The following is a 14060-nucleotide window of genomic DNA, read 5'->3' on the forward strand; positions in this document are numbered from 1 at the left end:
CACGGGAAAATCTCATGACACGGCAGAAAATGCCGTGACGCGGCAAAGTCCACCGTGGCGCGGCACGTGGCGTCATGTCACGGTGTACTTTTTTTCCATGATACGGCACATGTACCGTGACACGGCAGAAAATGTCATGACGCGGCAAAGTCCACCGTGGCACAACACGTGGCGCTGTGTCACGGTGTACTTTTTTTTTCGAAATGCGTGAGGAAATGCGAAAAATACACGAAAAAAGCACCGTGACACAGTGTAGAGTACCGTGACACGGCATTATGCACCGTGCCACGTCAGTTCTTGCCGCGTCGCGACATTTTAGATGGTGTGCGGTAATTCCAGTTTTTTACGCGTTTTTAAAACTACAATAACTTTTGATCCGTAAATCGGAATAAGGCATATAATATATCATTGGAAATCTTATCAAGTATAATTTCCAACACAATTGAAATAAGGTCAAAATAATTTGTAGATTTTAAGATATGGCCGTTTTAGTGAAAGAGTGTCGGTTTTGAGCCGAGTTTAGTATTTTGCTCATATCTTCTTCGTTTTAAATCGGAATTGGGCTTATGATATATTGTTGGAAAGATTATTTCAAGGCCTATCCAACCAAATAATAATTGGATCAAAATTATAGGCCACAAAATCAGGTTCTCTTGGTTTTGTGATGTGAATACAAAAAGTGGAAAGTAAGTTATGGTTTAGGGAAATGAGCTATGAATTGGATTGGTTTATGAAATGTATTGAATGGAAACATGGATTAAGCACTCCAATACTCAACCCGATCAATAATGGCGGTGAAAGGTTGTTCATCATCAGATTTGATTTTGGGGAGATATTTTTAGGTGTCTACACTTAGGTTATAGCATTTGAAGTGTATGATAAAAGTTATGCCCTCCTTATATAATCCCCACACATCAACCATTGTTTCAAAAGATTAAAAAAAAAATCGTTGTGTAGCTCACTTGGTAATTTTGGTATGTGGTCACTTGATTTTCATCCATTTAATGAACAAAAACATAAACTAGACAAATTCATCTAGGCGTAAGAGATATGACAACTAGTCCATCAATACGAAGGGTTACTCATAATAAATTAAACCAATGGTTATGATTTTTTTTTTAGGGAAATGGTTATGAAAAATTAGTAAATGTTTAAAATTAACTCAAAATGATACTTCGTACTATGCAAAATGGAAGGCTAAGTCCACTATCAATTGCATGCATCATTACTGATAATACAAAAGTGCTCCTAAATGATCCTTAAACGTAGCCGCAATTGTAGATCAATTGACAAAGTGGAGGATTTTAAAATATTAAATTTCAAAATTATAGGCAGTAATGTCATGAACTAACATTGATACAATCTCATTATATAGAGAAAATATAGATGTTTATTCCCATCAATGTGGAACAAGTTTATGTAAGAAATAATCTCTTTTTTCTCCTTATATATTGAATACAAATTTTTTAATTTTGGTTTTTCTTCAATGTGGGACGAGCTCAAGCAAGTAATTTATAAATTTTGTTAAGAGTAAGTGATACTAATAATTCATCAAGGGTTAAAAAAAAGTATTGTAGGGTTAAAATTAATCCAAATGATACTAAATTAAAAGGGTGAGAGGTTAAGTCAAACACCAACCGTGTCTCTAGAAAATACAAAATTGATCCTATAAAGTGTTTAATGATTCTTTGAACCTTGTCGTAATTATTGATCGATAGAGAATGTGAGATTTAAAAAATAGTGTCAAAATATTTAATTGCATAGTTATTGACATAATTAAAGTGTTTTACTTATTAAAACTAAAATAAAATTATTCAACGGTATTCAAGTTTTTTCATTGAATTCTCTTTAAAGAGAAATTGTAAAAAAATTTCTCCTTGTTTTCTTTCAATGTGGGACAAGTTCAACCAAGTAATTTATGAATTTTGTTAACAAAATGTGTTACTAATAATTCATCTAGAACTAAAAAAAAAAAGTAGATAGTTAACCTTAATTCAAAATGATACTAGTTAAAAAGGTATGTAATATGACTATTTGTTGGCTATTGTGGCAAACGTGATATCAATCCACCTTTGTTATGGCATACTTGTTATCTATTCGTTGGTTATTATGGCAATAGCATACCTAAAAAGTTTACAAGACTTATGGCCTGTTCTCTTCAGCTTAATTTCAGTTCAGCTCAGTTCAATTCAGTTCAACTTCAATCAGTTCAGCTCAGTTCAGTTCAATTCCTAATTTTCTTCTCTCATAAACCATTCATTTCAGTTCAGTTCAGTTTAGCTCCAATCTGTTCAGTTTAGTTCAGCTCACTTCAGTAAATTAGAACATACCCTTAAACAAAATACCTTCACAAGAGACAAGACCAATCCACCTCTGTTATGGCATACCTAATGTCAATAATATTAATTCATGCTATTCCAACATTATCCCCAAACACCGGCCGTTGTACGATGATCACTGACGTGTAACTTAATTCTCTACTTACTATACGTTAATGCATGATCCTCTACCGATGATTGACATAAAAATGATTTTTTTTTCTGCATGACATACTGCTACCAAATTATTTTTAAAGCGTAAGTGATATGACGACTAATCCATTAATATAAAAGGGCTACTAATAAAGTAATAATACACAAAGGGTTATAAAAAAGTAATGGAGGGTTAAAATTAATTTAAAACGATACTAGTTAAAAACAAAGGATATATCCAACATCATTTGCTTATGTATTATAAAAACGAAAATAATCCTATCTTGTTGCATTTGTGGATGGATTGAAAACACGGATTTTAGAAAATTGATTACAAAATATGAAATTTCAAATTCATCGATCATTGGTAGATCGAGTTATTTTAAACGTAATACGAGACACTTATTCTTGCAAATTTTCTTATTTTTACCATCCTTAATGTTTTAACATACGTGTTCGTGTATGTTATTCCAATATAATCTATACGGACCGATCGTTGTTTAAAATAAATGTGATTGTGGTGTGAATGAGTTTGTCATTCCTCGATGTGTTTAGTTGCTTTATACTTTAAATCTTGTGTTGTTAATTATTTACGATTGCATTAATCATACATATTTATATATAACTTTTTATGATCAAATTTATGTTAGAATATTTTGTTTTACAGTCTCCTAATCTAAAAATGAGATGATTCCATTTCTTAATTTTTTTTTTTCTTAATAAATTCTATTTCATATATAGCAAGAATAGCCTACAGGGCCGTTTCTGAGATTTCGGAGGCCCAGGGCGAATTAATATATTGGGGCCCTATATTTATTTATTTATTTATTTACTTTGTCCAAAGATTAGGGACCTAAAAATTTAGTAGTATGTACTTTTATTTTATTTTATTGAATAATAATAGTATGTATTTTATTTCTTTATGTAGGAGGAATTTCATTTCATTATTACTTGAAACAAATAATCCAATTTTATTTAGTTGTTGTATAATAAAAACAAATCCTAAGAATATTAAAAATTGAACTATATATAGGCTACAAATATAAAGTAATATTTTGATATTATTTATTAAAAAAAAAAGTTATAGCATATATATATTTATCAAAATAAAGTAATGTACAAATTTAATTCGTACAAAGGTTTTTGACAACCTATGCAGATACAATTGTTTAACTATCTCTCTAACAAATGATATCGATCACTAATCTGTTCATTATCTAGTATCTTAGCAATTCTACTTGATTACAAACAATTGATTGGGTACAATATTAAAAATAAATAATAGAAAATGAAAAAAGTTCTCCACTTGTATGAATTATAGATATGATATTAATTAAACTATGAAATTTGATAGGTAATACTTTGTATTGTACTATACATAGTGAAACACTTGTATGAATTATAGATATGATAGAAAATGAAACAAAAAGTTATTTTTTTATTAAGATAGTAAAGAAGTCAAAGAAAGAGTTGAAAAGATACCTTATTTGAAAGGAAATCACCCAAGAGAAAAGAATATAAATACAAATTTTTTTTTAAAAAAGGAAGAATACAACCTAAGTATCATCGAACCCACGACCTGCCAGATAGCATGACGTAAAACTCAACAATTGAAAAAACCCATCACGCCATGCTCACAACAATGTTACCATGTGCAGCCTAATTTTTTATAAACACATATTAATAACTTAGAAGTTAACAAAATTTGGGGCCCTTAGTTTCCGTGGGCCCTGGGCCACCGCCCCGGCTGCCCTGGTTCAGATACGGGCCTGATAGCCTATTACTCCTAAATCCTAATATGTAATTGGAATAGTGTTAATTCATTATACATTCATAGAATTATGCATGTCTAATAAAATATTGAATTATATTCTTTATAACAATGATATACTTTTCATTTTCCTTGAGCATCTAACTTTAGTATGCATTACATTCTACAATAAGAAATATAGAGTACACATACATTAATATTCTTCGTATGTAAAAAATATTGTCTTGTACTAATTATATTTTTATTGCATCACAAAAACATTATTAGTAACAAATTACATATTTTGGTGGTATCGAATGAGATAATATTATTGATAAAACTCATCGAGGCGTTTCGTCAAACACCTTGTAAGCAGCAATCGTATGAATAATACTGTAAGTGTAACAATGGTTTCTGAGTTATTGCAGACATCTTTGTCTTTGGATTTGAGCCAATTCATCCATTATGCTATGCAATTATTTGTTATGTAATTATTATAATATAAAATCTCTTTTGTTATGCAACTTGCAGTTCGACCATCCTATCAAATCTCACCATCGCCCGATCCCAACTTGCCAATAACAAGCGCACCGCCTGCATTTGCCCACCACACACCATCACCACCCTCCCCGAAGATCACCGCCCACGTTAACAACCACCCACGTAAAAGGAGGAGAGAGATAGTAATTAGTTTAAGCTGATTAAAATGAAAAAAAATAAAATATAAAAAAATTGAGAAGAACAGAGTTGGGATGAAATTATGGATTGATTCTTCTAAAAAAAAAATCATGGATTGAAGAAGAAGATAAATGAGATACTTTCTCTCTCCTAATTAAAATTCACAAAGCTATGTTGGCGCCATCCAAATTTCTCCCGCTGCAAAGACTACTTGTCTGAGAAAATGCCAAAAAAAATCCCCTCTTAATTCTTCCTACTAAAATTTCAGCTTCTCTCTTCTTTTTTATGGGACCTGCTGAGTTTGCCAAATTCTATTTGTAGTGTGTAAAATTGATTTGTACACTGAGTGTAAATGTCGTAGTGTTTTCGTGGGGATTTGGTTAGTTAGTTGGGCTTTGGAGGTATCAATAAAAAAAAAAAAAAAAAAAAAAAAGGTTTCCATCCAAAATTAAAAATAGTACTGGTAATAAAATAAAATAAAATAAAAGTAAACTAAGACTTAAATTTTGTTGGTTACTCAAGCAGTCAAGCCATCAAGAGTTGGTTAGTCCACAATTCACATAACTAAAATAGTGAAAAGACCAAACTAGAGAGAGCATGCTTTCTCCTTCCTTTTTACTTTGTAATATTGTCACAGAGAGTCTAAAGAATTAATTTAACAAGAAGACGGACATAGAGAAATCTTAAAATTGAGACCCCTATTATGAATGGAGAAAATTATAAAAATAAAAAATAAAAAACAAAATTGCAACAAATATGAAGCTTTAATACGAAGTATAACATTCCAAAAAAAAAAAAAAAAAAAAAAAAAAAAAAAAAAAAAAAAAAAAAGCAATGAAAATAGAGCAAGAAGTATTCATAAAATTGTTTGTCGACAAAATCCAAATAACAAAGATCTTAATCTAAATTACATCACCATTAAACCTACATAATCATTTATTAGGACAAAATGAAGCTACATTACTACAATGTCACACCACAAATCACATCTAAAGTGACAAAAACACCTTCATTATTGTGACTATTGTCTATTGATATGTCTTTTTCTCCAATCAATCAATGTCTTTTGATGAATTCAATCATAGCATCATAAAGATTATCAGTTTGGGCCTTAGTCTCAGGATCATGGTCCACTGCCATTTTATTGAGGTAAAAGCTATGAGTCATATTTTCACTCATATAAAGCTCCACATTTTTGTTAGCCTTCTTCAAGGCTTCATAGAATTCCATTTGTGTGTCAATGAACAAATCCTTTTCAGCCAAACAATACATGATTGGTGGCAATTGGAGCCCATCTAAAGGCGGTGCGGCGGGGCCCATTGGGCATGTAATTGGGTGATCCTTGGTGCTCCCAATTGGTAAGGCTAGGCTCAAAAACTTATCAGCCATGTCTAGGGTCAAAAATGGGGTTTGGGGCATTTCTAACTCAGACCGGCTTCTCGTGGCTCGAACCACACCCGGGTGGATCGGAATCGACCCGGCTAGTTTCAATGGGCTCAAATTAGTTTTTCCACCTTGGGCCCCCACTTCATGGACTAGGTTACCACCTGAGCTATCCCCGATTAAAAAAACCCGTCCAAAATCAGCCCGGCCCGTGAGCCACTCATCATGGGCCTTGGATTGGGCCAATGAGGTGAGCCATAATAGGGCCGAGAACCCCTCATTAACAGCAGACGGGAGTCGGTTCTCGGGAGCATGCTGAAGGTAGACCGAGATGACAATGGCCCGGCCCAACTTGGCTAACTTTGAGTAAAACACATAATACATAAACCAATCGGCCTCACTTATGCAAAAACCACCACCCGGGAAGTGGAGGATCACGGGTAACTTCTCATTCGGGTCATCCTCGGGTCGGGTCTCAGGCATGTAGACCCGAATCCGAGGACCTGATTTGGGGTCCACATCACGGACAGCAACCCCGTCGATGAATTCTTCATGGGCCGGAACCGGGTCAACCATGAACTTTGCCTCGGGTGGCCCGACCCATGACCGGTCCACGGAACCGTCATCGTAAATCCTAAGCCAACCGGAGACCTCATCAACTAGATTTCTCTCTTGGACCGGCATGGCTAAAAAAAGGTATGGTGGGAGTTTTAGTTAGTAAGAGAGAGTTTGTTACTAGATGAGTTTGGTGTGTTCTACTCAGTATTTTGATGAATTCTAAGAGCTATTTATAATAGTCTAATAACATGTGGAAAAAAAAGGTAACAATGCATGCATTAGATTGGAAATTTCATGGACATTTGGTAGTATTTGCATGTAAAATAATAGGGTGATGTAGTAACATGCTTTACTACGGAGTGTCTCCTTTTGATGTTACCTAATATTCCAGTTTTTGGCTACAAGACTATTCCCTTCAAGTCTTTTTTCAAAATAAAATTGCACTATTGATATAGATACTTATGTTTTTTTTAACCTTACACCACTTGTCTTTTAATTATAAAAGATTCTGTATCACAAATATTGCACCATTTTTATTTTAGGAAAAGAAATACCACTTTTGTTTTATATTATTTGTAACGATTAGATATTTTTTCTCTCGACTTTATGTCAAATCGTTGCAAATAATATGAAACGGAGGTAATATTTGTGTTCGCACTACAAATACCATATAATCACATGGACAATCTTGTATTTTTACTTTTCTCTCTCATCCCTACTAACAAAAAAATTGTGTCCAACCCTTATGTAACAATAAAAATAAATAATAATAATAATAATAATAATAATAATAATAATAAGAACTAATGAAGTATGAAATATACTTTTTCTATATCTACTACGTAATTAATTACGAGTACAATATTTATTTCATAAATTCTTATGGATATGTGACTAGGCATATGGTGTGGTCACTTAGAAATTGTTTTATACACCCGAGTGTATGGTGCACCCAAGAGTATATTTTTTGCTCATTTCAATGAGTATTGCTCATTTTATCATAAAATAAACAAACAAATACACTTGGATGCACAAAACTCCCGGATTTAAAGTAATAATTATGTTATAGGGTTGTTGCGATGAATATATAGGGTTACCTTGATGGATGTAGGTTTAGGCCCTACTTTTTTAAGCTCTGACAAAGTAGAGCAAATTTCAACATAGTAGAACAGGTGTCAGCAGAACAAAACAACTAATTTATACTTCCTCTGTTTTTATTTAGTTGCAATAACACCTTCGACACGCATTTTAAGGAAGATATTAGACTAGGTAAACGAATAAATTAATTTATAAAAATTTACCACCTATAAGAAGAAAGGGATAAATTGCAACGGTTTAAATTTCATAGCTTAATTCATTCGTTTACCTAGTTTAATCACCACCTCAAAAAGCGTGATAAAAGTTGTGTTTCGAGTATTAAAATACTGAGGTTGTGCTCAGCAAAGCATAACAGAGTCGGACTCGACAGTTAAAAAAAAAGGGCCTTACTCGATATATAAGAATAAATGGGATTACTTTCATAAATAGGTTGATTGATTGGGAGCTACGAGGCTTATTGTTTCAATTTTCACATTTTTTTTTTTTTTTTTGATTAGAAAGCTACAAGAGCGAATGATTTCATGATCACCTTAAATCGAGAGGAAGCCTTTAACCATTTAAATTATCGTTTATTCTCATTTTTATCTGTTTCTTATTAATAGTAACACCTTTTTAGTGGTATTGTATTATTATACTTTGTATTTTATTTAGGTGGAGAACCGGAGATGATGGAAAACGACCGATTAAAAAAAATTGATGAATAGAACGTTACTACGGGGTAGAATTTTTGAAGATTTGTTTACTTGACTGGTCTGGCCACAAGGCCCACAACTACAAGTTAGGTGTGTGGTACATCACATCAATAAAATGCACTCTTTTCCAGAGCAATTTCCATTGAAATTACATAAATAAGTGAGCTACTCATTTATTCTTCCTTATTGACCGTATTAATTTTCATTCATCCCTTATTGACCGACTTAAAATACTATTTCCTCCGTTCCTTATTAATACTCTCTTATGGCCTAATTTAAGTTCTAAAATAATAGTCTCATTTGTTTTTTCCAACTACTACTAATATTAATTTTTTTTTTTTTTACCAAAATTCCCTCCAATTTGCAACAATATTTGTGTAAATTTAGGTTTCCTATGTAAATTTTGCATTTTCATATATTTTTATTACTTTCTCTCTTAATATTTTTTGCATATCCCATATAAATTTACCTTTTTAATGTACTTTTACTACTTTTTATTTAACTTACTTAAGTTTTTTAATTTCCGTAAAATTTTACCTATTATAAGAGACTATCAATAAGAAATGGAGGGAGTACTAAAAAAGCTTATCTTTTACGAGTATAATTATAAAATCGGGGGATCAAGTCAGCAAACTCATTACGAGACTTAGTGAGGATTCTCTTATTGGCTTTATTGTTTTTCCCACTTTTCAAAGTGTTTTGTCCTCCTCACCTAGCTTGGTTTGATATATGAGAGGTTACCTTTAGAAAAAAAATAAGAACATATTTGGATCATTTAAGAATTAGTAATTTTTTTTTTTTTTTTTTAAAAAAAAAAGTCACTCATACACACTTCTCATGGCTAAATACTTAACATTATACTCCTTACTTTCTCCGTAGATTTTTTATTTGACACTATTTAACTTTTACATTATTCGCAAATTAATCTTTCACTAGCTTTTGTGATTTATAATTACGATAAAACTAACTAGGATTTTGTTTGAATCATCTCAATATATAGTTTATTAAAATCCACTTTTTGAAATTTTTCAATGTCAAGAATTACAGATATTAATCTTTAAAATAATATATATTAACAAATAAAGAATGCAAAACAATATAACTAACACGCAGATTTACGTGGTTCACCAACAATGAGTTGGCTACGTCCACGGGCAGGCGAGAGTAATAGTTTTATTGATATTGGTGAATACAGACTACTGATTCAGAACAGATTTGAGACCAATCACAGAAAACAGATTAATTGTCTCTCGGATTTCTAATGTTTTCTCTCTCAGAACTCACAGATGAGAAATACACAAAAGGCTCTCAGATTTCTGAATAATCATTCAACTAATGATTGTCGCGGCTAGGAAATAACCTAGGAGTATTTATAATAACCCCTACACTAGGAAAGAAATGCCTTAATTAAGGAAATAAGGCCCACGAACAAACTACTCAAAATCGGCCAAAAAATCCCAAGCATGGGCGTGTCATGCAGGGCATGGGCGTGTCCTGGATCAGAAACAAAGCAATAACTTGAAAACAAAACGACACGGACATGTCAGATTTTGACATGGGCGTGTCAGTGCGAGTGCTCATATTCTCCGTTGAGACACGCCCATGTCTCCCTAAGGCATGGCCGTGTATCGTTGCATCTTCCCAGCTTCTTCGTCGAGGCATGCCCATGTCTACCTAAGACATGAGCGAGTCTTGCTGCAACGTCCCAACTATGCAACACAAGTTTCCCAACTCCTGAATTTCCTAGCTCCCAATTCAAGGCACTATTTCTTAACATATTACTTATATTCTTTTTTGTATATATTTTATGTTATTTTGTCATAGCCCTTATGTCCTTTTGTTTTATCCTTTATCTAGTTCTAATTAGTTTTTTGTTCTTTTTATTTTTTTAATCTTGATGTGTTGTAGCACCAATATTCTTTGAATTTAACCCTTATGTTCTTTAAATTTAGTCCTTATGTACTTTTAATTTGACTACTACGTTATTCGATACTTAATTTATGTTTTAATATATGTTATTCATAAATTAGTTTTTAGCGCTATTTATAGTTGTTATAATATTAATTTTGAATATTATTTATTAATTTTAATTTTTAAAAATAAATTATCAATAACTAAATAATCTGTATTTTATATTTATTTTTTTTTTTATAAAATGAGCATCATAAGGTTGATGACAATATTCTTTTGGGACCTCTTCTAATGATGATTAATTTCCAAACCTAAAGAACATCCTTAATATATATAAAGAACATGATAATATTATTATGTGATGAACATTATTTATATTTATTCACAATGATTTAAAGACAAAATTCAAATAATATTTCACAATAATCAATGAATATTTTGTCACAAACAAAAGTACATTAGACTTACAATCAAAGAACATGGATACTTACAATAGTTTATCAAAAGATCTACTCCCTCCGTTTTTAAATACTTGCTCCATTTTTCCATGCGCGTAGTTTTAAGAGAAATTGGATAAAGTAATAAAATATGGAGGTAGTTGGGTTGGTAGAAGAATAAAAAAATTGTAAAAAAAACCAAAAGTGGTGGAGAGAATTAAAGGAGAGATGATATGAAATTAAATATTGTTGAGTTCACTTGGTGAGAGAAATTAATTAAATATTGTAAAAGCTTTCCAAAAAAGGAAATGGAGCAAGTATTTAAAAACGGCCGAAAAAGGAAAGTGGAGCAAGTATTTAAAAACGGAGGGAGTAATGAAGAACATTATCTGATATAATAATGGACATATGAAAAGAACTTAGTATAAATACTCCCTCCATTTTTTTTAAATGCATCACTTTGACTTTTGCATTATTCACATACCATGGTTGACTCAATTATTTCCTCTCTATAAAATATATAAATGTTATTATATAATATATCATTAGATTTGTCATAATGTCTTGTTTCATAATATAATTTTGTTATAATTTTTATTAAAAGATAGTTAAATATATTAATGGTCAATGTTGCATCTCGATAAATGTGCCAGAGGAATTAATTTTACGTTACAAACAAATATAAAGTATATCATGTTTTCTGATAAAGAACATTATTTAACAATACTTCGTATGTTCTTTCACTCTATTCATTATATTTTAACAATATGTCATTTTTACTATAGTTATATGTTTATTTTAACATGATGTACCATGCGATTCGTGGAGGTGCCTCTAGAAACCACCAAATACTACTAAACTAAATGTGATTCGGGGCCTGTCAAAAAAAAAAAAAAAAAAAAAAAGTGTGATTTAGGGAGATTAACACAACATGATCTGACTAATTCTAATGATTGATAAGACAAAAATAAATAAATTTTCGCAACAAATAATACCCCTTCCATACTAAAGTTTTTTTTTTTCCCCCTTTTTTTAAAGTATCATCCTTAATGTTCTTATACTTCTTAACAACAACTCGGCCACAGTGTTATTGGCACAAGAAATAGGCCTATTAATTCATTAGTGACTCAACAAGTGGGTTGGTTACTTGATAAAAATAAATAAACCTGAAGAGGTTTGTTATGACTCGAAGAGTTTTCCGCTAGGGGAGTTTGAACTTATAAAAATAAACCGTTACTCCTTTCAACAACAACAAAAAAACCCGAGAAAATTCAATTTATCTCTCTTTTTTTTTTTTTTTTTTTTTTTTTTTTTTTTTACAAGAAGAGCCAATAAACAAACAAGTTAAAAAGAAAAATACAAAAGCTGACGACGTCGGGCTTTCGTGGCCAACCAATGAGCCGGGTTAACCCAAGAACGAGGGACCTTTGTAAGCCTGCACACACAAAGACTCAAAAGAGTAGAATGGATATCATGAAATAACCACCTCGAAGAAATAGGAACTGAAACCCGAACCAGATAGCAATGACAACAGGGTAGAACAATCGGTGTACATGAGAATCCGTCTATAACCTTTTCGAATACCCATTTGGGGTGCCCATAGACATGCTTGGAATTCCGCCTGCAGAGCTGAAGTTGAGTGACAAGCCTTGGAGCCACCCCCAAGAACTTGCAAAGAGTCAAATGACCGAATAATCCAATTCATACCAGCACAATTATCCGATGACGACCACGCACCGTCGAAAATTAAACACACATCCACTGAATCCGAAGATATCCATCGAAGACAACAAATAAGATCTGGAGAAGGAGAGTTATTAACCGGACGCATAAGTAGATTTTGATGTTGGAGCTCAAAGGCCTGTGAATTTCTAGCCACCCAATTTGCAGCTGTTCGGAATATCATCTCTAGGGAAGAAGCAGATTGACGAAAGCAAACATTGTTACAAGCCAACCAAATAGTCCAAAGCTGAGCAAAAAACCAAGCTAAACCGTCCCAGTATTTGGAGTATCGGAAGAGGGAAATAATAGCGGTAAACCAAACAAGAAAAGGTTCAGAGTTTAAAGAGTCCTGGCTGAAACCCAACGGACCACAGACCCAGAGATGGCTGGAGAAAGGACAATCCCAAAAGAGATGGGATACTGACTCCTGATCTTGTTGACAGAAAACACACACTGGGTCTACTGATAAACCTCTAGACTGAAGCTTAGTAGTAAGCGGTAATGCATCATGAACAAGCTTCCAACCAAAAACCTTCCACCTCGGAAGAATGGGCATATTCCAGAAATGTTTCCACCAAGAAGATGGAACCCGAATAGAAGAAACAGCTAAAGAGCACTGACGAACGAGCATTGCATATGCTGTTTTAGATGAAAACGAACCGTCCCTGGTAAACTTCCAATAAACAAAATTATCCATCGGTTGAAGAGGCCGATCTAGAGATAGTTGATAGGCGTGTCGCGTACCTAACAAAAATAAACCTAACTAGACCACTACTATGTAGACGGGCAAGCAAGGGTCGGATCCCAAGAGACTATGGTTCAACCAATTACATAGACTCAAGCAATTACTAAGCAAGTAACCAAATCAAAATGAATGAGAATCAATAACTAAAGAACTAATTAAAACGATTAAATCAAAGCAAAATGACAAATCAATGCTAAAAACATCCAAGATCAAGCATCCCCACGAATACAATTAATGCAATAGTCGTTCTACCCCTAACACATAATTCAATTGATTAATGAGGAAAAGTAATCCATGAATAATACCAATGGTCTCTCCCGAGTTATCAATGGCTTCTCTAATCATAATCAGGCCTGCTTCCGTGGAATCATATAAATTAAAGACTTTGAGCACATTACTCTAACTTCCTAATCATCCATTCAACTACTCCCGTGATGAACTTCAAACCCTTAATTGATTTATTCAAATCCGTCAAAACCCAACTCCCATTGCGATTAAAACAAAGGAATAATAACAATACCAATTATCCCTAATCTAGTATTGGCATAAGCATAATCAATTAAGCATATCAATTACAATAATTATTAGAGAATTTAAAGAAGTAATTCATGCATC

The 14060-nt window shown here is 32.6% G+C and overlaps 2 protein-coding genes across 2 annotated transcripts; both read right to left on the minus strand.

Moving 5' to 3' along the window:
• Nucleotides 1-5792: 5792 nt before the first annotated feature.
• Nucleotides 5793-7152, minus strand: LOC145584686 (putative carboxylesterase 6). The gene has a single exon (XM_081641494.1). The coding sequence runs from the start codon at nt 6964-6966 to the stop codon at nt 5956-5958; it is 1011 nt and encodes a 336-aa protein (XP_081497620.1). The 5' UTR covers nt 6967-7152; the 3' UTR covers nt 5793-5955.
• Nucleotides 7153-12449: 5297 nt separating this feature from the next.
• On the minus strand, nt 12450-13397 carry LOC145583756 (uncharacterized). The gene has a single exon (XM_081640735.1). It carries the CDS (start codon nt 13395-13397, stop codon nt 12450-12452), a length of 948 nt encoding a protein of 315 aa, XP_081496861.1.
• Nucleotides 13398-14060: the final 663 nt, after the last annotated feature.

This window comes from Chenopodium album, chromosome 16 (genome assembly GCF_948465745.1).
Source record: "Chenopodium album chromosome 16, dcCheAlbu1.1, whole genome shotgun sequence".
NCBI classification, from domain to species: Eukaryota; Viridiplantae; Streptophyta; class Magnoliopsida; order Caryophyllales; family Amaranthaceae; genus Chenopodium; species Chenopodium album.

Bases quoted from the DNA above. Each gene is read 5' to 3' on its own strand.
- LOC145583756 (XM_081640735.1), bottom strand. From the start codon at position 13,397: ATGGATAATTTTGTTTATTGGAAGTTTACCAGGGACGGTTCGTTTTCA.
- LOC145584686 (XM_081641494.1), bottom strand. From the start codon at position 6,966: ATGCCGGTCCAAGAGAGAAATCTAGTTGATGAGGTCTCCGGTTGGCTT.